Below are 24,817 nucleotides of genomic sequence, written 5' to 3' on the forward strand. Positions count from 1 at the left end.
TTACTGTCAGTCTGCTGAATCGGCTCACTTTCAATAGGACAATTCACTCCCGCCAAATAAGGCCTACTTGGAAAGACATAGAATACCCCTATAAATGCTGCGGCCCGCGGCGTCGTCGAAACTGGAAAAATGGCCCGCGAGCACATTTGAGTTTGAGACCTCTGGCATAGAGGCTTACTATAGCTACCGAAATCGCAAGACTGGTCATGTTATAACTAGGTACCGCGAACCGTTATGGTCGCGCCTCGCGCGAAAATATTTTCCTTTTCACGAAAGAATTTCATCACTAATATTAGTAGGTTCACATATTACTATAAAATATGTGCCCCTGAGATCGGACTCAACGGTAGAGTTGGTTGGAATCGTGTTTTCGAATATTTGGGGCAAGGTATAAATGATTGTCATTGGTCACTTCGTTGCATGCTGCTATTTCTTGACCTTCCATCAGGATGTATGTATATTGAAAATATATGGGAATCGAAAATCAAAAAGTGAAGTATTGGGATTAATTTAATTGATCCTGCGTAGCGCGAAGAAACTATTAAGATTAGTCACAATCTCTTAAATATTCGGCAGTCAATTCGTAAATTCATTTTTCCTGTCGACGGCCGCAAGCACATACTAGTTACATTACTTGTCACGGCCGCACAAATTCCGTTCTGCGGCGGCAGGTTGCCCACCCCTGCAGTAAACATATGTAGTCAAGATTAACCTGGTACGCCTGCTAGATTTTTTACATCAGACAACGATATCAATCTCATTGCTTGATGGAATAAGCATCATTTTCTGACTACATGTTGTGTGATTACGAGTCAAGCTTACAGCAGAGAGTCACTAAATATTCAAAAGCGGAAGGCTGGATATTTCGAGCAATCGTTTATAACAAAGCAAGTAAAGTGTATGAGATTGTCAAGGTACGTGGTCGTTTAGTGTTGATTTTGTTATGCTGCCAGCGCCATGCATAGAGCGATCCGGGGTTGGAATGCAATTGTAACATATGAAAAATGTTCACAGAGCAGAACCTACCAAGGTTCGTTTGTGAACGTGAACCTCACAGAACGCGAATGTGAACCTCACGTTCAAACTATTCCTAAAAATACTACTTATAAAAAGCGGATAATATATTCCAAGTCTTTTTCCTGCAAGTTGCAACCTCGGTCTACTGAAATAGGTGCAACGCTAAAAAAAATCAGAGTCCACTTTTCCAGATTAGGACACGCCACGGGCTGCTATAGATTACGATATGATAGGTAATTGCTAGTTTGCAAGATGGTAGTTTGAAACGTTAAGACGGACCATCTTTACTGTGATTTCATATGGGCGAAAATGCTGTGCGAACGGAACCACACTACCCGCTACCTAAATTAGATTCACCGATAATTTCGGTCCCAGAATAGTAGAATTAGCCGAAATTTGATTTACTTGAGTACGTACCAGAAGTAGCAGAAACTACTTGACTACTTCGAAAAAGCAGAAGTACGGTACTTCGTTCCTGACCACCTCTGCATATTGCATACCAATGAATATAAGCTGCGTATTGCCCATAGTCATAACTGTATATCGGCTCATTATGTATGCTAGTATGCTGTACCATTGGGTCCAAGTATGAAGGTTCGGCTCATGGGAGGCTACATGAAGGGATTTGAAAATATGAGAATGCAGCACATCTGAATCGTAACAATTTTTAAAAAACTTCGTCACGTTTCATACATTCACAGCGGATTTTTCTTCGGTAACGCCGACAGTAACGACAGTATGCTTTTCACAACACTGATGTATCGCTATTTTTTTGTATCGTCAATTTGTTATCAATTTAAATTTCCGCCATGGCCGAATAACTATATTAGGAGGTAGATTTCGAACGGAAATAACAATATCAAATTCATCAAAAATTATAATTCCAGCTTCGCACGAACGTAGTGTCAAATTGAGCAGTTTATCAGTCGCTTTACAAGAATTGCTGAACGACAATATTCGACTCAAAATGGAAATAAACGGTGGGTACTGCTTTATGGGTTATTTTCGTTCATCACATCTCCAGCTTTAAGAATATCTGAAGTTCTAAGGTAGAAGTGATGTGACTTTAACTCCTTCCGAATCACTACAACACATGCACATAGAAAAGTTGTCTGGATATATGATCGAAATCAGTGTCCGAAATCAAAATCCCTGACAATTACATGATGAAAAATGGCGTGGATATACGGAAATAATTGACCAAGGACGTCAAAAATTTTCGTAATGATCAGATATAACGCAAAAAGACTTAATGTAAAGTTTGTGTGGGTAGGCAGGATCGTTGGCTGTTAAAATTTATTTATAAACATTCATCTGAATACCCTTACTTCCGCTTAGACTTCCACATACCCGGCTTGGTCACAACTCACAAATAGCGAAACGCTCATTTACCTATCCTGGTTTCGAAATATTCGATTCTAAAGTCATGGTGCTGACGAATCAACAGTATACCATTGACAACACTGACGTATCGTCATTTTTTATCACTTTTATCGTCTCGCCATGGCTAAATAACTGTACGAAGAGGTGGAATTCGGACCAAAATAATAACAATATCAAATTCATCAAAAATAATAATTCCAGATTCGCACGAAAGCAATAATAAATCGAGCAATTTATCAGTCGCTTTACAAAAATTGCTGAAGGAAAATATTCGAATCGAAAAAGAAAAAAAAGGTGGGTACAGATTTAAGGTTATATTCGTTCATCACATCTTCCGCTTTCAGTATCTGAGCTCTTGAAGGTAGAATTGATGGGACTTTCAACTCCTTACGAATCAATAAAACACATGCATACAGAAAGGGTTGTCTGCAAATATGATCGAAATCTCACTTGTGCCCGAAATCAATATCCCAACCAAATACATGATGAAAACTTGCGCGGATACGAAAATAATCGACCAAATGATGGCGCGTTACATAACTATAATCGTATCGATCAGATATAACACAAAAAGACTCAATATAAAGTTTGTGTGGCGAGGCAAAAGTGTCGGTGGTTAAATGTATTTATAAACATTCATCTGAATACCATTTCTTCCGCCCAGACTCCCACATACTAGGCATGATCACAAACCCTGCATCCAGTTGTGCGAAAATCAAACAGCAAAACACGTCTTCTGTTAACGGACTATATTATCTGAAGGATCTCGAGGTAAGTATATTGCATGTCCACGGTATGATAGTCTTTATTTGCACAAACGAGTTTTCGAAATGCTATGTATTCGCTACATGATGTGCAAATTCGGTTCACAAGCCTTATCAAGCATCTAAAATCACGTGTTCAGTCATGGATAAAAACAATGGCGCAAAACAATTTACTTAGCAAATAACATGCAATACATAGTATCTGGTTGATCATGTCACAGTATTGTCTTCTTGTTATTTTAAGGGTAATGTGTTCCAAACCTATTGTGACATGGAAGCGGCAGAAGGAGGTTGGACCCTTGTCGCCTCTGTGCATGAAAACGATATTGAAGGGAAATGTACAGCGGGTGATCGATGGTCAAGTAAAGAAGGAATGACCCCGACCTATTCTAGCTTCTGGGAAAATACAGATAACTATGGACTATCGACTTCTGTCGCGAGCGACGACTACAAGAATCAGGCATACTTCGCATCGTATGCGAAAAACGTCATGATCTGGCATGTGCCGAATGGTACTCCGATTACGCAATTCGCTGAAAGGTCTCTCTCTCTCTCCTATCGATACAATATTTAACATCGTGAGCGTATGCCCTTTCAAGTTCGTATGATTTGTTTCATCTAAATTAATAAGGTATGCGTAAATCTCTGTGCTAACGTTCGTTATTATATTTACGCGGTTCTGTCATTCAGACGTCGGATAAGGTATAGTTCCATCAGTGCATGTGAGTCACTTCCTTTCCGACTTATTGACCTGACACATGTAATATATGGTTAGAGGGGACATATATAGCGGACCACTAGAGAGTCGCATCCTGGTGATGGCCGGTCGCCTGTGATGAATGATGAGAATGAGTAATTGACCGCATCTCGTCTTTTGGAATTAGTTGTATTGGTTTACTAATGCCTCGATGATATCGTATATGGATGGTAGTGATGTTAGTTTGTTTGTTTTATTCACACACATATAATTGGCGCTTCCAACAACGCGGTCATTTGCGCCCGCACAGTAAATTTCATAATGTCTTTTTGTCCACTTGACTTGAGTCTTTTTCCGGCTCGTTTGCTGCCTCCTTTCAAGAGTTCGGCTTCCTCTCTTCGTCTGAGCTTTTTCAATACGCTGTGTCACAGCGGGATCGGCGATGAGGAGCCCAGATAAACCTCCGACACATAGAAATATGGCAGAGCCGAGACTCGAAACATCAACCATCGATGTCGTGACTGCAGTGTTTAACCAACTGCGCCACTCGCTTCCCCATGGTAGTGCTGTGGTGTGATGGCTAAGGATGATTCAATCCATTTGTCAGATTCCAAAGGCAAATCAAAATTAGTGTCACTTTCGGATCCAATCCATCTGGAACTACATGTTGTTTAGACCAGTGGTTCTCAACCGCCGGTCCGCGGACCGGTGCCGGTCCGTGACGACTTTCCTGCCGGACCGCCATGCATATGACAATTTTATACCTTAATTTCAAGATCCAATATGTTGAAGGCTTTTCCATTGATAAAATAAATAAAACAGCTAACTTTAAACTGATTCAGAACTTCATGAGGGAGCATCAGGTCTGGAAATATGTTCGATTTAGCTTGAAGTTCAAGCCGTGTCATTTGACGACATGAGAGCGACAACTACGAGCTGACTCGATCATTCGTTTTCCATTTATTCATTTTGTGCAGTATCATAACTGCCGCACCCCAAACACCAATATAATGGGGCCGAGCTTTAAGGGGAGGGAGGGGGCAAAGGTATTTCGTGAATGGACATAACTTATAGAGTATTTTTGTTGAAACTTCATCCAACTTTTTTTTAAATTCTTGCCACGTTGCTGAGAAAAGATATTTTCCAGCGACGAAATAGCAATTTGGAATCGTGTGCGTCTTTTAGTTTCGTACGCTTGGGCGATTTCAATTTCTATTCACTAAATAACAGATAGTAGGTCATGAATTAATGACACGCACCGAAGTAATTATTGCAACAGGCCACCCTGAATATGTCTCATTTTTGATAACGTGCCCTAAATTGTCCAAGACGACACCTCACATGGCTGTACCGAAGAATATGATAATTCTGAGAGGATTAAATATTTATAGCAATATGTACGTACGTGATTACCAATATTATTGACCGATTCGATCATGCATTATAGAAAATTTCCGCGCTTCGCGCGATTAGGCTATACAGACTCTGATTACACTGAAGAGAATGAATGTGCTCTCAAGTACTGGTCAAAACATCCATCTAACTGTGAGGGGGTAAGACCAACGTTTTTGGAGGGTTTGTCTGACGACGTGGCTTTTCGTGACTGATTTTGTGGATGGCCAATAGCTAGTGCTATGAGGTATTTTCGTGCGGCGCATTTTATCTGTAGTAATCAGAGTAGCCAGCGTTTGGTGGTTGTGGGCAATGAGAATTCAGCAAGGTAACACGACAAGGTGCTTGCTTCTACTCCGAAACACTACTTCTCTCGATTTTGTCGAATAGAGTGATTGTTCGAGTTGGCGTGCTCGGTTCAATCCATGTCATATGGAGCGACAGACTGTAAACGACTCTCGGTGGTAGCACGTTTATACGGGAAAGGCGATTATGCCTCGACTTAGCAGACTCACTACCGCAAAATCACATGGATTCCATCATGAGCATAATTAATTACGATCAAAACCCTCAAAATATCACTCTTTAGCACCATATACTTGCAAAAACAGCTGCATACTTTACATTTTGGGTTAATTTCAATTTCTCAAAGTTCACCGGTCCGCCAAATATTTTTTGAAATTTTACCGGTCCGCGAAGTGAAAAAGGTTGAAAACCACTGGTTTAGATCAGGGGTGAACAAACTATATATTGGTAAAAAGCGTACTAAGCTGAAATTACTGTCTGTATTTGGCTAAACTTTTGCCTAATATATTTCAACATGATGATGATAAGTCATTTTCTTATCTTGGTATATTTAAATTTTGTTGATGGCGCGATAGCCCGACCTCGCGGCCCATGCATTGGAAAGGGTTCAATCGCTGAACCTCACAGAACGTGAAACGAAAATGACTTAATTCGGACCATAAGAGTGATTTTAGATTTGCAATACGAGTAGCCTATGTTTATTACATTTAGTGCTGTTCGTTGTATGTGTAGAAGTATTCAAATATACATATATTTATATATGTAATATTTATATATTGTAGAAACGTATTTAAAGGTAACATGGTGATGATGCTGTCAGCATTACTTGCCCTGGAGTTAAACCAAAGCGCAATCAGCAAATCTATGAGCAGATCGCTGTTCAGTGCTTACAGATTCAAACTTATACATCCAGTTTTAAGAATCAGGACAACCGACTTTCACCGCTAATTTTGACAATGAGGACGAATAGCTTATGAATTCTCGTCAATGTTTCTGATGCGCGTTCGTTCATCATCAAATCAATGTTTGGTTTGTTTTGAATATACAAATATATATATATATTATTTCCATGTTGTCGCCCATTACATAATCAAAAAACGATATTGAATTTCGGCTTAGTATCTTAATTTTATGAAGTGTGGCCCGCGAAAGGATTCAAATATTGAATGCGGCCTGCGAGCTGAAATGTCTGCCCACTCCTGGATTGACATCTTAGGCTACATGATCGAAAAACGGGTTCTCATAACACAATAACCAAGAACATAATGAGTTTGCTTTGTAACACAGAGCGTTGCTGATATACCACACCGAAAACGACTTTTTACAATCGTATGGAGGCAATCTCAGGTATCTATTCTCTCGAAATTATACGATGAAACCGGCTATACACGCGATTGATGGGTCGGACGATGGTCCTGCTATATCAATAGTCTGGGACACGGACAATAACACAACAATGTCGGAAACGCAAAGAAATTCTCTAAAGGGTCAAGTTGATGAGGGATACATTCAGGTGAGTTGACTAAAAAGAAGAATATCAAAGACATTGGAAGGCGTCAATCGCAATCGGCCACCCTTGAAAAATTTAGAGCTGAAGACATTCGACATGTATTCGGCGTCAACTATAGCGTCTCTATATCGTCAAGTGTATCCCATAGATGACTGCAAACAGAAAAACGGCTGAAAACCGACATTTTCATCCTTTCTATTTCGCGTGAAGTCGTTTTAAGTAAAATTTCTTCCAAATAAGTTGACATTTTGACAAGCCATATATATTTATGAGATAGACCATGGTTCCCAACGTGGGCGATTTCGCGGTCTAGGGGGGCGAAAATAACGAAGGGGGCGATAGGGGGGCGAAAACGGACGAAGGGGGCGAAAACAACAAAGGGGGCGATGGCGCGTTAAAACGGCTATATTGGAGTCGGGACCGTAACTACCGCATCCCAAACCCACCAATTGGGGGTGGGGAGCCCGAAATCGAAGGAAGCCCAAAATTATTTCGTGAGTTAACATGAATGATAGAGTCATTTTTTAGAAGTTCATGTATCTTGTTGTTGGGGTCCCCGTCACCCAACAAAAATACGCATGATCTATGGAAATAGGAGACTTCGGCGTCGGCCAATACTGCGCCACGACGCACCAAGACATATGAAGTTAGAGGCCATGTAACATGCGACTCCGAGAACTGTGGCAGAACGATCAGCAGCGAGAAGAAATTGGCCGAAAAGGAATGCCCTTGCGCTGACCGAAAACGTCGACATACATATATACAATACATATATGTTTAATCGTCCATAGGCGGCTCAATGGCTGGCTGGCGTCGAATGTTCCTGTCCTGGCGACCTTACCCTACAGGACAAAGCCATCCCGCAAGGAAAAAATTATTTGCCAGTAAAGAAATACCAATTTGAAATCACGTGCGTCTTTTAGTTTGGTACGTTTTGACGATTTCCATATCTTCTGACATAGCAGATATAGGAGGTCACGAAATAGCATCATGTAAAGAAGTCAATATAAATATAACAACGATTCCGCCCGAAGATGTTTGGTTATTATTTAGGGGTCCTACCTTTTCCAACATACCACATCGACCATATTGACCGATTCAAACATAAATTATATAAATTTGTCGCGCTTCTCGAGTTTAGGCGAAATACGGTCACTCACCAAACAGTATATGAAATAGGGTATAGCTGATATGTTGCGACAAAAAGCCCACTGGCTGAGGGGGACTGGGGTTTGGTTTATCACCCTATGAGGCCCAAAACCAACGTTTTTTCACGAAGTGCTGTTTTTCGGTTCCCAATATTTGAGGGGCGATGATCGGTGTGTAGCTTCGAAAGGGGGCGATGAGTCGAAAAAGGTTGGGAACCACTGAGATAGACATATATATAAGAGATTTCTCACTTGGCCTGGTTATGATAATGGCGTTTCTAAAATGGTCTTAGGTCTTGGGACAGATGAAACTATTATGTTTAGTTTCGAATGATCCAATATTTGACGTATCTCGCTGCAATCTGTCCGGGAGTCAGGATCAACGGCCCGAGTCGTGGCTGCACTCAAGCCTTTTGCATTGGAGCCACAACTGTCAGTGGTACTGCTGATTATCCCGGGCATTGCAGCGACTTCGCAGTGATGGAACAAGGATATGCGAAGCCGGAGCTTAGGAAGAGTGCTGTTATGATATTTTATCGATGATGACATGGGTCGTCTTCAGGACAATATCGCTTCCAAGACATCGTCCGGCTCACAGTGATTTCCAACGCTATGCATTGCCGTTCACGTGTATAATTTGTACAGCCTTTCTAAATAAACCATTGATGTCATTGTTATCGGCGTACAATAGGGGCTGAAAAACCCGACTTCACCGATGACCGCAGCACCATATTGACAGCCTTAGCCAAGCATCTTACTTATGTATCATAGCACAATTATGACGATAACTCAGTCTACTTACAATACGATTTTACTGCTCTGTGATATTAAAGAAAGCTCCATGAATTTGCGTGCGGACTCAAAATTTAAAGAGGATCCGGGCTCTCCGGTTAACGTTAGTGCAGCTTACCGCCATGTTGGACAAAACCTGCAATGTTGATATTTCCGGGTGCTGGAATGCGCGACGCTGAATAATGCTGTCCCTTCAGTCTGATCCCAGCGGTGCAAATGCGATCTTCAGACTAAAGTCATTTACATTGTGAAAGATTTAGTATTTCGAATCACGCGTGTCAGAGTGAAGAAGCTTTTTCTTTAGTTTATTTAGTTGATGCATGTCAACGATATAATATCATTTGAGTAGCGACAGCGACAATCTTTTTCTGGCGCCACGAAATATATAAATCAGGGGTGGCCAACCTGAGGCCGTAGATGGAAATTTGTTCGGCCGTGTACACGTAATTTAATTAGTATGTGTTGGCGGCCGTCGACGTGTAATTTGAATTTACAAATTAAATCCCGATTTCTTGAAAGATTTTAATTAATCTTGAAATTCATGCTGACTTCATTTTTCGATATTTAAAAATGATCAGAGCCCCACAATATGGATGTGAACAGCAGAGGAAAATGATGCGTATCATATGGAAAGACCAACTCGGAATAGTTTGCTCCTCACTATACCGACAATCCTGATGGGAGGTCAAGAAATAACAGCATGCTAGAAAGTGACTAATAACAATTTGCCCACCCGGAGATGCATCATAATTTATAACTTGCCCCAAATTTCCGAAAACACCCCTTGCATCAACTCTATACCGGGTGAATCTGATCACATGGGCTGAGAAAGATAAATGTTTGATAGTAATATGTAAAACTACCATAATATCAATGACGAAATTCATTAGTGAATCTGAAAATTTTTTCGCGCTTGGAGCGACTATGAGCATTCCCTTAACAAATACCCGTGACCACTCGCGATTTCGGTGCGTATAGTTAGCCTATATCATTATATAGATTAGTCCGGAGTTCGCCGGAAATGGACATAACACTTTAACCTGGGTATATTTGGCGTCCGGCTCGTTCATTATGACTATGCCATGGAATGCGACCGATTCAGTAGTCGAAATGCGGCCGTGAATGGCAAAAAGGTTGGCCACCCCTGATAGAAATGCTTCCATATTGTGATTAAAAACAATGGACCTGCCCAAATGGAACGGGCGAGAACCTCATGCATGAAGATTTACCATTAATGACTACATGCGCTAAATCCTCGAAGACAGCACGCGGAGTGACAAAGGATAAGAAATTAATAGTGATATGTGCAATTACCCTTACACTAAGTAATTAGATTGGACGAAAGTCTGGTTTATTCTGATATTTCTATTGGTGTTGGCTAATTTGGAGGTGCTGATTCCATATATGTCAATATATTTTTGCTATCATCGATTATTAACCCGCCGTATGTATGGATGGGTTGGGAGTGGGGTTGAGGTATGCTATACTACATAATGAAGAGCACAAATCATATTCAAGTATTATGTCACCATTTTCGAGCTGTGGATTCAGGACTTCTATAATAGATTTGAAGAAGTTAAGAATGTTCAAAACTCAGTTAACTTATCAATGTTGTAATGCAGGGAGGGCAACCGTTTGGGCCAAAGTAATGTAGCAAGATCTATCAAAAATATGACTGGCCCATGGATCTGCCAATGCGTCGGAACTGATATTTTAGTCATCAACATCCCAAGTGTTGCGGCCAGACTAATCTTAATTTTTGGTTGGCCTTGCAAGTTCACAACCGGGGCAAATGTGGCCCGCGAGACGGTTTTGCATGGCTAGCGAGATAATCTCCTATTATATTATCGAAAATGAATTGCTCAGATTGGGAACCTGCAATGCCAACCAAAAATTACTAGTCTGGCTGCGAAACATGGGATGTTGATGACTAAAATATCAGTTCCGACGCATTGGCAGATCCAGGGTCCAGTCACATTTTCAGTACATCGTCATACATTACAATAAACCAAAAAAATAGTGAAATTTTTCTTCACGCCTCGCGTGTTTAATTGTCACACGAGTTCTTGGTAGCCTACCCCCTACTGAAAATGAATAAAACGCCTAATTTACCCGATTGAGTTTAGCTGTATTCGCAATTACGGGAGAAAGTCTTTTCGCGTTTGCGCTCGCATAAAGATCGTTGACGGTGAAATGTAGGCAAAAAATGATTGTCGCATATTATCGGAGACCTTCGATATCGATGTGGCCAGACGCCGAATAGTCGTGTCCTTGCAAAATGAGCCTAGCGGGCGGTATACAGTAGACCCGCAATATGCTCAAGTAATAATATTATTGACCTAGTTTATTTATAAACTTTGAAAATTTTACCCGCTTGACACGGTTAGTGGACCGCGCACTCGTTCATCAATTGCATGTGCCCCTTTAGCCGAAAAGGTTGGCCATTCCTGGTCTATATAGATTACTAGTCTACCCATAAATTAGTTATCTATAATCTAGAGCAGTGGTTCTCAACCTTTTTTAGCTCGCGGACCGGTTAAATTTCAAAAAATATCTTGCGGACCTGTGAATCTTCAAAAATTGATATTAATTCTAAATATATAGTATGCAACTGTCCTCTTTCAAGCATGATTGTAAAGAGCAAAGTTTTCAGAGTTTTCATAGTAATTGAATATGTTGATGATGGTATTCCTGTAATTTTATGGCTGTGAATGTGTCTACAGAGTCGAGGTAAAATTGCCTTGCGAAGATAAACGTGCTACCTTTGAGACAGGGGTTGTGGTTAAAGTCATTTTGCCCCTGATTAAAATCGATTTTAATCAATAAAATAATTCAAATCAATTTTTCTTATTTTTTTATTTTTATTTTTACTCATAATAACGACAACACGAACAAAAGAACATGGGATAAATGACGACCATGTCAATCAAGGTTTGCGGTATCTCACCAGTGCCTTGGAAATAGCAACAGCATGTCGCATACAACTAACTAGTATCCACAGCAAAACGCTTACATATTGATTGACTATCGCTCTTTGCTCTTTTCCCGTCTTTCTGTCAAATAGCTGAACTATACCGCTGCCGGTGACGAGATGCTATCTCTGGTTTAAATAAAATGCACATGATTGTACGATAATAAACCACATTCACGCGTCTCGTCCGAAAATTTGATAAAAAAATAATCAATAAAATCCAAATGGTAAAATCTAAATAAAAAATTAACGAAAAAAACTGATTTAACTCAGCCTGATTTAAACCAGAACCTGATTGAGACTCGATTACAGTATTCCGGGCCTTGGATAAAACGATTATACCAACTCGAATAATATTATTCTTTTTGACATTATGGATAGAAGAAGTGTTTCAGAGTCGGACCAAACACTTTGTCGTGCTACCTTGTAGGGCGGAGCATGAACCATAGCAGCATTGGATATCCGACCGGATTTTATCAATTTTGGCTGAATCCGGTTCGATGCCGGTTCAGTACTTTTTACTATGACAGCCTCATCCTCTTCGACGCTCGAATCAATAGTTAAAATGAATTAAACCACATGCAAAGTCTAAGTTGGCATAATTACTTCTGATAAGGGTTAGGTTTGATCTTTCATTTTTGAATGTCCTGTTTGCATCGTTTCAATCAATATTCAATACCATCCTGTGAGTAGATAATAATTATCATGGTAGTTTTTTCGACCAGATAACGGTAATTTCTATAATCCGGACTGGGATTCGGACCGGAATCGGACGAGAGAATATTTTGACCCGCTCCGCACTATACCTTGGTCATATCCCCTACCACCTGACGTACTACGAAAACAATGTCCCGCACGGAAACACCTGGCAACAGCGACACCCGACCACTAAGACAGGGCATAATGATTCGAGTGCTCGGGTCTGAATCGAGTAGTAATCTTAATGATTCAAGTCGAATGATGAGTGTGTAATAGAACGATACGCGAATACGACTTCATTTACAAACGAAAAGCATAGTTATAACCTTGAAACCTCGATTGGTCGTATCGCAGCATGCGAATCATGTGATACAAAACTATACGCACGTTAATTAGAAAGAAATATCTGGGTAGTCGTGTTTAATCCACAGCTTTGTCACAAGATGCAATTAAATATGCGTATTCAAAATAATACCAAATAATGATTAATGTGATGTAGAACTGGCGTTATATGGTTTGTGGACGCATAAAAGGTACACATTCGAACTCTCTATGTCTTTCATAATCTTATGACCTAATAACCAGTGATACTCGAATATTCGACTCGACTCGAAGCCTGGTCTATGATTCAGATTCGAATCATCAAGGTACTCTCTTTTGCCCAGACCTATTGGCCACCCACAATATGATTCAATCAAAAACGAATGATCGCGCAAATTGCGCGGTTTGGGGATTCAGCTCGAAATTGTCGCCCGTATGTGGGTCACCTGAGACGGCTTGAACTTCAACTGAAATCGGAAAAGTGCCCATGCCAAATGATACCTCACGATGCTGTAAATTACAGAATTGGTGAAGTTCTAAATCAGTTTATAACTAGATTTTGTAATTATTTTTCAATGGACAAGTCCGAAACATCTATGCATTTTGCAAATATAATTCTAAAGTGTCTGCCGGACCGGCAGAAAAGTCGTCACGGACCGGCACCGGCGGTTGAGAACCACTGATCTAGAGTCTATCAGCCGTCAGTAACATCCGATGTAGCGACGAAGACATAGGTTCCGCCGTGCCGACTTGTGACGTCATAATGAATACTTGTCAGTTTTTGATAACATCATAGTTGCACTAGAACGCACTTTACTCCATGCCATTGCTGTGAACAGCAATAAAATTCAGGACTGTTGTTCAATTATGATAAATAAGCAGATGTGGTTGTGGCAGCATCTTATGAAATACGTCGGAGCCGGAGCTACTCCTCAAATAACTGGCTCCGGCTCCGGCTGAATTTTATGTAGAGCTCCGGCTCCGGCTCCAGCTCCGGTGAAAATGCATGGCTCCCGGGCTCCGGCTCCAGGCTCCGGCTCCAAAGCCCTGCCGTTATCGTCATATCACAAAATCCAACCGGGATGCTGGTAACCCCAACAAATTGTCTGATGGCATGGAAGGTTATGACTGTTGCCGAAAGAATTAAAAAATATGAAATTCGGTCTATATATAGAGAAAGACGCGTGAAATGGAGGTAAATCGCGCAGAGCACGAAAAAGATTTTCAGTTGATCGCTTCTTCGCGCCCCCTTCACCTGCTTTCACGCCCCCCCCCCTCCAAGGGGAGCGCGCGCCCCTGGTGCAGAACCCCTGCTTTAGTCGATCGTATTCAAGGCTTACATTTGGTGTATGCTGCTGCTGCTGCAGCTCGTTTCCATTTCTACAAACTCTCGCACGCAGTGCACCAGGACTCTTGGTCGTGTCTCGCAACGGTCAATTTGCATCACTTTCTGTTATTATTAAATTTCTGGTTTTGCAGGCTGATAAATTGAGGCATGTCGATCCACAGAGGGGGCTTTCAAAATCAAAAACAGCAAGAAATCTGAACATATCGGCAGTCGTCACCGGTCTCATTATTATCGGAATAAGTCTGGCGTTGAAATATACCGTGCTTTGTCACAAGTACTAAGCGAAGGATATATCTGGTGTTCATGACATATGGTGCATGGTAGGTTTGCATTCGAAAGAAAAATCAATATAAAACAGACATGTTCCAAACAAGGTTCGCCGAATTTGGTGGGTTGCCGGTGCTCAAGAAGTTTTGTGTTTCAGTAAAAGGCGAGTGATTTTGTCTACCATTAGACGTCCCGCGGGATATTGGGCGCACGACAAGCAAATGGTCTCAGTGGCATCTCGCATATCACTCTGGTGAGCTTATAGTTTAATAAAGCGTAATGACCGAACATGAAAAATACGACCATATGGCTAACTCGACCTCGGATTCACGTTTCTCCAGATTAATTGCGAGCAACTGGCACACCGGTCGTATTTTTTCCGTACGCGGGTCGTCACCGTCAATCCTGGGGTGTCTGAACTTGAACCGACAGAAAGTCCCTACAAAACAAATTCTTATCAAATTTTATTGAGGAGAGTATTTTTAAGGATTGGATCGAGAGATTGTAGATTGTAGAAAAGGAAGACTTAGAAGTGGGGAGTGAAGAAAAAAGGTTTTGAAACTGAACTTGATTATACCGTTTTACCCTGTGCTAATAGGCTAACACAAAAAGCATGCCATTGTATATACAGTCTACTGTACTATTTTCTATGAAAAATGATGTTACACTTACCACGGGGAACGGTCAGGTTAACCAAGTGCGTGGTTTGTCGTGATCTATTGTCACTTCAGGAGAAATATATAAAAAGTAAAATCACCAATCGCAATATATGACACGAGTACATCAACTCGGTGACGGTCGAGACGAGTATCATTACGAGTGAAATGATATAAGTTGTGAACGAAAGATTTGGTATGTTTTTGTGGGGCATATTTACAACGTGATAAAAGAAAATGTTCGACAGTATCAGGTACAAAACAAAAATCACATAAAGCAGAAACAGTACAGCCAATTTCAAATAGATGCACTTTTAGCCCACAACGACCGAAACGAAGCCGAAACATAATGTTATTAATGCGGAGCGACAGTCGCATTGACAATATTCTGTCTAAAGACAAATGTTTTAAAATTTTGGTTGTGGCATTCTTTCTCGTCGCTTCTAGATTCTATGTCACATCGGGGTTTCTGTATTTTGTTTTAAATTAAGCCTACATGTGGTACATTTAAATTACATGTCATCTCTAATGTTTCGGTATGCATCGTGACTTTAAGAAGACTCGTACGCGGTTACGTTGCTTTTACGATGTAATGTTGGTTTCACCATTTTCGCTATAACATTAGACTGAATGTCGCATGCCATTGCCCGGGATAGGATCTTACTAATGCGTACTTCCTTCATTCTACTGCGAATTGCCTCCACTAGAAACATTTTAGCGCGGGCTTAATGAGAGATATCTCCATTACTAAGAGTGCACATCATGGTCAATTCCGTTGTGAGCAAGTATTAGGTGATCAGTGTGTGAGTAAAAGTAATCGTACGCGAAATTTCTCAGAAATAATCTAATATTCTCAACAAAGAAAAGGTTGGTGATACGGCCGATCGCTCTATGCAGAAAATGCTAGACATATATAATGTAGTTGGTTGTTATTTTCACGGTGTTAAGGACTGCGTATCGTTGCAAAAATGCGATTATTAGGTGAGAAATATCATAGGAGTCCTATCTTAGACAGTGATATAGGGATTTTAAATACTACGAATTCTACCTGAAAGTATATATACCAGAATGTAACCCACTTATTGATAATAACCATCTTCTTATGGTGCTGCATTCAGCAGTTCGAGCACTTTTCGGGCTTAGGAAAAGACAGGCATTCAACAATATAATTTACTCAGTACGATAGTAGATAGACACTCAGCATCAACATACCTCGGTAATTAATGGACCTGAGAAAGAAATATAAAAGCAGAAAAAAATGATGTAAAACTTCTCTAGGAATTGCCAAGTCTTCTTCATACCTATTGCCGAATCAAGTAATACTCAGGGCCGTAACAGCACTTCGTCAGGCCCCCCCAAAACTTTGGTCTTGGGCCCCCCATAGGGTTATAGACATAACTTCTGGGGGGCTTCGCCCCCCAGACCCCCCACCGGCGATACACTGTTTAACGCTATTTATCATATTCATTGGGACTTTGTTGAGTGAATCAGATTTTGTCGCCTAAGCGCGCGAAGCGCGGAAAATTTTCTACAATTCATGATTGAATCGGTCCGTATGATCGGGAATTGCCTATATTGTTATCAATTTTTATCTTCTCTCTGCTCACGTAATCACATTTGCCGGTAGAGCTGAGTGAGGTGTGTTTGAAAAGGTAGGACCACTCCATTAATAATTAAACATCTTCAAGCGTATACCCGTTGGCAGGAACGAAACAGCACCTCGTCAGGCCCCCCAAAACGGGGGTCTTGGGCTCCCATAGGGTGATAAATAAACCCCCCCATCACGTTGTTCGCGTTTGTCACGAAATCATCTGTACTGTATTGTGAGCCTGCGCGAGGCGCGAAAATTTTCGATAATTTATGATAAAATCGGTCAATCAGATCGGCGATTGCATATATATTATGCTATCAATTTATTTTCCTCTCTATTCACGTAATTAGATTTACCGGTAGAGCTGAGTGAAGTGTCTTGAAAACGGGATGGCCCGCAAATAATAATTAAACATCTTCTGGCGGGCGGACCCGTTGATATGACTTCGTTACATGATGTTATTTCGTAACTTCCAGTCTGCTATATCAAAACATATAGAATCGCCCAAACGTAGGCTTCTAAACTAAGAGACGCACACGATTTCAAATTGGTATTTCTTCACTGGCATAAATTTTTTCCTAGCGGGATGGTATTTGTCTTGTGAGGTTCAGATTGCAAAGACAGGAACATTCGGCGTCAGTCATTTAGGCGCCTATGTACAATTAAACCTATGTTTATTTTATATATAGAACGCAGTCTTCGGTCAGCATAAGGGCATAGACCTTTTCGGCCAAGGTTTTCTCGCTGCCGATCGTTCTGGCACACTTCTTGGAGTCGCATGTTATATTGCCTAAAACTTGATTGTAAGTCTTGGTGCGTCGTAGCGCGGTAATGGCCCAATACCCAATAATAAAGATAAATGGCTTCTTGAATTCGCGCGCAGCGCGAAAAAAATTTGAAAAGTTGGCGTAAATTTTCAAAAAATACTTTATTATTTATGCTAATTCACGAAATAATTTTGGGCCCCCTTTGAGCTCGGGCCCCCCCCCATTTGGGGGGTTTGGGGTGCGGCAGTTACGGTGCTGGTAATACTAATGACGGTTCGGGTGTCAGTTACAATGTTATATAGATATACATACACACACGGACTTGCTGGACAGATTCGGAACAACTATTGTGACATATCGGTGGGACTTGGCCACTAGCCATATATCGTGACTGATCTGATATTAAACCGTGAACAAGTTTTCCACGTCAAATCTGATTTCATGACTGTTTTTATATTTCAGTCACTTAACACGATCAGTTCAATCTGAAATTAAACGGTGACATAGCGACGAGTCGATGCTTTATCCAGATGCAAATTAGATATTTATGTAATGAATTGCGCCTGCCGCAGGATGCTTGATTTCAGCATCTGATATCTATATCAACTGCGCGATATTACCAGCGATACATGAAGAGGGAAATATTCCCGCCAAATCAATTTCCGACATCAAACGTGAATCTGGCTTCTTTTTTGTAAGTTTTAGTCACGATTATCTAATTTCCACCACTTTGTCGCCCTGCCTGTTTCCACAAGTGCTGTATGTCTGCAATGGAGACATATTACTACGCAGACAATAGATCGCTCAGCACTCTTACTGGCAATGTCGAATACGAACAGTATGAGAGTGCAGGCACAGCATCTCAGGGTCACGGAACAAAGCATTCCTCGAGTACCACCCAGAAGAATTGCGTCTTGGGAAAGCCAATCAATGATAAAATCGTTGACACCGGTGAATATTCGGAACCAAGAATATGTTGCAGCTATCGTTCAACGAAGATATTTATCGCTCACTGTATTGTCTTCCTGTCTCTGATCCTAGCTTTGTTCGGACTTCATTTTTCTCACCAAGCTCAATGGCGGATGGGTAAGATAGTCTCGTAGCTAGGGCTGGGCATAATGATTCGAGTCGAGTAATAAAAGACGATTTTTTCGAGTACTGAAATTATACTCTCCTTGCCACTGAAAGGTAATTTATCAACGTGAATTATACTTTCACTAATAATTTTCACTGTTGAAGCCTTGAAACCTTGACTGGCCGAACCGTAGCATACAATACTGATAGTACAAATCTACAAACGTTACTGGGAATAACACGTTTCTGAAGGCACGATCATTTCACAATATTGTCACCAAGTGCAATGAAATCGGTCTGGTTCAAAAAATACCCAAGTATGTTTAATGTGATGCACAACGGGCATTATATTCTTTATATAAAATACACAAGAGGTACATTTTGTACTTTGACATACAACATTCGGATATGACGTCATAATCAGTGATACTCGATTACTCGACTCGACTCGAAGTAGAATACGTGATTCAGAATCGAATCACCAGGGTACACGATTTTACCAAGCCCTAATCGTAGCATTAAATTCGATAATTTCTAGGTAATGTAGTGTCGCCGCATTGGTAAGATAATCTACGCGCCTTATCCATACAATAGCGATTTCCCAATATCAATGTCGGACGTCATAGCTCATTGTGTCTTCATCCTGTTCACAGCTCCCATGCTGTTAGACACCTCTACAGTGCAGCAATATGTGACCTTAGACACATCACATATTGCATAACAATCAATATAGTAGTCTGGAGAGGATCGAAAAAATCTCTGGTCCGACTCCGATCCGATTGTTCAATTCACTGGTCCGGCTTCGACGGCGTCTACTACGACCGCGAATGCAAACCCGACTTCGGCAACAGCGGTGACGAGATGACCCGATGATGGGAAAAGATTTTCTTCAGGAAATATTTGATATTTTATGTACTTATTTGAATAAACATCACTCAAACGGCTCCGACCAGGCTCCGGCCGCATCAGGAAAAAGTACTGATCCGGCTCCGGCCAAAAATTAAAAAGTCCAGCCAGAAATCTGGCCCTATACGGTATTGGGGTTCCGTGAATTTATAAATATGGCTCGTTTATATTCGCACTGGCTTGGCGGTTACTTGCGTTGCGTTGGTTGGTAGTTATTTAGTTACAAATTTCATGCTTGGCCATAAATATTCTGGCCGTATCAAAAAAGTAGTGATCCGGCTCCGGCCGCAACAGAAAAAGTACTGATCTGGCTCCGATCCGGCTACGGCCCATGCTCCGCACTACAATATAGGCTCCGTATTTGTCATAACAGTAAATTGACGCCCTATCTATGCTAGTATGCTGCACCATTGGGCCCAATTGTGACGGTTTGGCTCAGAACGCTATATAAAAGGATTTGAAAATATCAGAAAGCAGCACATGTGCATCGGATCAATCTTTTAAAAACTCTGCCACACTCCATACGTTCATTGCGGCTATTTCTTCGGCAATGACACTGGCGAAAACATAAATGTGCCCATTTGTCATATTTCCATGTTATTGATATCTATACGCATGAGCGCCACATGTATAATCTAGTTTAAAATGTACGTCGTTTCATCTGAATAAAAAATATCCGACAGTAAATAAATTGGTTTTTTTGTCGTTCGTCTCATATTTATAAGATAACATGTTCATTCTTTATATTGGGCCTGTATACAATTGTATATCATTTCGTATCAAGCTTCGACTTCATCATCTCCCCTGTGAAGCATCCGCCCAGTTCCTTGTCTCTTTATTAAACAGATAGCGAAACGCTCATTTACCTACCCGGGTTTCGAAATATTTGATTAGAACGTCATGATGCTGACCGATCGACAGTATACCTTTGACGACACTGATGTATTGCCAATGTTTTTTATCACTTTTATCGTCCCGCCATGGCCGAATAACTATATGAAGAGGTAAATTTCGGACCAATATAACAGCATCAAATTCATCAAAAATTATAATTTCAGATTCGCACGAAAGTAGTGTGAAATCGAGCAATTTATCAGTCGCTTTGCAAGAATTGCTGAAGGACAATATTCAACTCGAGATGGAAATATATGGTGGGTACTGATTTATGGGTCATTTTGGTTCATCACATCTCAAACTTTCAGTATATGAGCTCTTAAAGGCAGAAGTGATGTTACTTTCAAGTTCAGCTCCTTTCTACTCAGTAAAAACACATATATAAATAAAGGGTTGCTTGCAAATATGATCGAGTTCTCACCTGTGGCCGAAATCAATATCCCCACCAACGACTTGATGAAAAATTGCGTGGATTCGAAAATAATTGACTCGTTCGGGAATCTGCTCTGAGGCTGAACCACCGCACCCTCTGGCGACACCTACAAGATCACTCGTTTACAGGCCGCGGGGTTTGTTAGCACGGTGCTGGAGACACCGAGTGGCGAGAAGAACAACATAGACCGCGACTCCCAGAGCAATGACGTCGTCAAAGCGGAGAGGAGCGCGAAGCCGTGTATTGGTACGACTCTCGCTGGTATCTAGCGACCGGGTTCCAAGACAAGATGGATTTGAGGGTCGTTCGAGATCCCCGGAGCGGAGAGCTCCTTTCTCCCGCCAATGATGACGTCTGAAGCAGACTGAGCATGAACAGGCCCCTGATAGAGAACGTGATTGCGACGTGATCGGCCCCAGGACGAGGGGAGGTCGCGTGGCAAAAAATTGTCGCACCGATCAGACACAACGCAAATGGACTTGATAAAAAGTTTGTGTGGCGAGGCAAGAGCGTCAGGGGTTAAAATGTTGGAACTAGTGAACTATATGCCCGCTTCACTCGTGTGAATGATTGACGTCATCTATCATGTTTCCCCATGATCATTTAATTCAATCTCCTTGTTTATTCTATCACTTATTCTTTTTTCTTCTTGTTCTCTCGTTTTTCCGCACGAGATATGCTGACTCAGCATTTTTTCTAGTTACAACGTTTCAGTTTTGTCCGTTTGCTCCCATTATAGGGATTTTTGTCCAATCACCCTTATTATATCACATATTTACACTCTGCCAAAAGCAGCTTTACATCTTTTGTATGATCGCGGGTGGTATAGGGCCTTCGCACAACACCACTTCTTGTACGTTTGATTGCAGCAGCACGAGCCCTTTATTCCTTATATCGGCTGCTTTCATACAAATTACCACATTCCGTGTTTTGCTTCTCTTCGTAATCGTTTTGCTCAAATGAACGAATCTCCTGTTCATTCGTTCAATGCCTGCTGACATTATCTGTCTTGCATTGTTTTCAGTCGTCATGTGGTACAATATCTCGTTACCTTCATATTTACAGTATTGAGGAGGCGTCCCCTTTGTATGTCCATGGGCGGCCGCCAATCCATTTTTCGAGACTATTGCTCTGTCGCACCTTTTCATGACGTACGTGATTTCTTCAATTCTCATTTCCATCCCCATTTTCTTTCTAATGACGCCGCAAATTCCTTCCCAGGGATGATATTCATCCACTGAGTCATTACAAAGATCATGGCGATGGTGAGACTCTTGAGTTCCGTCTTAACGCTTGGACTGGTCCCTTGTTGTGGTAACTTGGCCAGCCATTGGCTAATGGGAATCTCGTGATGAACGGGGTTCTGTTGTTGGTGGAGAGAGGGCGAGGTCCTTCGATGTAGGCCTCTGATCTCGGTGCGTGCCCGCACCTACCGTCACGCCGACGGACTCCTTTTCCGCCGGGGACCCTTTTTCTGGGGAGACGTGCATCCTAAAATCCCCAGACTCCTTGTCGGACATGACCGGGTGTGTATCCGGTTGACCGGCAATCGCTGCTTCGTTTGAACCTTTTGGGAAAGTACTCATTACTGTGGCTGTCGTCATGCATCTATGGGCCGATTCATTAAGGTTATTCGGACAAGTGCATCCACGAAAGCATTTAGGACCAGTTTTCTCGTGCAGGCCTTTATTTTCGCCATCGGAATTCTTCGTTCGATGTCAGCTGTGGCAGTCGCCATGCATCTATGGGCCGGATTTTTACAGTTATCCGGACAAGTGCATCCGCAAGAGCCTTCGGGACCAGTTTTCTCGTACAGGTCCTTATTTACGCCAGCGGGGATTCCACGCTCGACGTCTTCATTAACGGTGTTAGCAGGCATTTCTGTCTCAACACCAATAGTTTCCCATGGGTTCTGTGTGACGTTAGTTGCTATTTTCAACTCGTCGTTCGCACCAGTGGTGATTACCATCTCGGTACTTGCGCCAGCGGCAACGGCCAGCGGCGACGGCTAGCGTGCCGGCTCGACGCTTATTTGATTTGCAGCTTCCATCAACCCCATCATCGGTTACAGTGTCGCGAGGACTGCTCCGACTTTGGTTCCGTCCCGTTGATCTCATGAAATCCCATCATGTAGATTGTAGAGTTACTAAAGACAACTCTTCAATCGCATTAGACGGTGTTTTCAACCCAATTACTATGCTTGGTAATTGCTGTACTTGTTCAATCCATTTCAACCCTATGATATTAAGTGGAACTCCTAATCCGGTCACAAATGGAACGGACAGACCATCAAAATTAATCTCTACTAAGGAATCAACTTGGGACGAGCCACCTGTTCCTGTCAATTCCATGTCTATTGGTTGACGTTCCTCCCAGCTTTGTGGGTATTTAGTAATAACGACCTTTTTCATTATCAAATTGAGGATGCTTCCCGTGTCAGCTAGGAATTTCGAGCCCGTCATTGTATCAATCAAATACAACAATTTGTCTCCGAACAATTTCGTAAATCGGGCTGTAATGGGTCATCCGGCGTATCAAGAAATGTAAATAAGGGTAAAGAATAGTTATGTACAGTTTTTGTGTGTTGGGGTAATAAATTATCTGGGAGCTGATTTACCGGATCAATCAGCTCCCGCAAGCGATCGAGAGTCGAATACCTTGATTCAGTTCATTATCCGTCCAATATGAAGCATCGTATCGACGTGGATGATCAGGGTATTGAGGTTCCGACCAAGCCACTTGGCTATTACCTCGGGACGAGTGTGCAGGCGGTAAAGATGGCTTTGTGTCACACACTTCCTCTGTTTCCTGGTTCCTAGGGCGCGTCTCTTGTTCATCCAGAAACTCGGAGTTCCAAACAAATTGTAGCTCCTCCGCAACGTTTCGCCAGGTTTTTTCCTCTTCCCATCCTCGTAACATTAGTCTGAGCGCTTCTGGAAGTCGCTGTCGTAGATTTCGGAAAAGACGTAATCCGTCCGGATTTTTCTTAATTTTACTATCCATGTCTATTTCCAGTTGCTTCAAAGCGCTATTCAGCAGAGGTAGCGGCTCATCCTCCCAGCGATAATTTCTGCGGAAATCCCCAATGATCTTCTCATCATTTACCAAACCCTGGGGATTGGATAAGGAAAGAGATCGCATCACCGATTCCCATTCCGCTTCCCCCGAATTGGTATTAAAAAAATTTCCCAGTTGGGTAGCATGCTTGTGTCTGCTAGCCGCCCGCAATTTCTTCTGCATCGCATTAGCCAAAATAACATCCACATCCGTATTTCCGGGACCGTGGCGTATTCGTCGCATCGAATTCTCCATCCATTTTAGCAGTGGCATGTCTCCAGGGTCCATAATTAGCTGAAGCATTTCTTTTTCTGATTGGATTTTAGCAGACACGTTGAGCACCGGGGCCGAAACCCCGGGATATTGGTGCGGCTGTTGTTGACCCGACCTTCTGCTACGATCGTTAGGAGTAGAGGTAAAACGAGGCATATTTGGATAACTCGGGTTGTTAGGTCGGCCCTCATCCGTATCTTCATCCGACGAATTTTCGGAACTTCGGAGAGACTTCCCAATCTCCTTTATTTCTCGTGCCAATAATCGCATACGAGCATCGTAATCGTCGTCTCCAGTGTCTTCCGCATCTTCTCTAGTATCACCCTGTTCTTGGAAGGTCACCCGTCGGGATTCGCCATCCGCACTTCCCGCTCGTCTTCGAGAATCCTTCTCCTCGTTACGACGTTCCTGCCATCCTCGATACCCCATATATTTATCGAAGGGATTCTTTTTTGGTTTTGACGCAACGGGGGGTTCGAGCTCGTTCCCCCCAAGTCTAATGAAGCTTGGCATTTCCACGGGGTTTTGCTTATTCTGTTTGGCGCGTGCAC

At 41.9% G+C, this 24,817-nt stretch overlaps 2 protein-coding genes across 2 annotated transcripts in view; one reads left to right on the forward strand and one right to left on the reverse strand.

Moving 5' to 3' along the window:
- LOC145453240 (uncharacterized) overlaps positions 1-24,817 on the reverse strand; it is a 185,708-nt gene that overhangs the window by 135,045 nt on the left and 25,846 nt on the right. The window lies entirely within an intron of this gene.
- Positions 3,082-21,205, forward strand: LOC145454275 (intelectin-like). Its single transcript, XM_080332271.1, has 4 exons — positions 3,082-3,171; positions 3,409-3,638; positions 6,847-7,072; positions 21,065-21,205. The coding sequence occupies exons 1-4, from the start codon at positions 3,082-3,084 to the stop codon at positions 21,203-21,205; spliced, it is 687 nt and encodes a 228-aa protein (XP_080188397.1).

Source organism: Botryllus schlosseri, chromosome 13, assembly GCF_051294905.1.
Source record: "Botryllus schlosseri isolate E-star chromosome 13, Bs_hap1, whole genome shotgun sequence".
Classification (NCBI taxonomy): Eukaryota; Metazoa; Chordata; class Ascidiacea; order Stolidobranchia; family Styelidae; genus Botryllus; species Botryllus schlosseri.

What these genes read in the sequence shown, in the direction of transcription:
- LOC145454275 (XM_080332271.1), top strand. Translation starts at nt 3,082, where the DNA reads ATGATCACAAACCCTGCATCCAGTTGTGCGAAAATCAAACAGCAAAAC. An exon ending in ATTATCTGAAGGATCTCGAG is followed by an intron (nt 3,172 to 3,408) that starts GTAAGTATATTG and finishes TGTTATTTTAAG; the next exon opens with GGTAATGTGTTCCAAACCTA. An exon ending in AATCAGGCATACTTCGCATC is followed by an intron (nt 3,639 to 6,846) that starts GTATGCGAAAAA and finishes TTTGTAACACAG; the next exon opens with AGCGTTGCTGATATACCACA.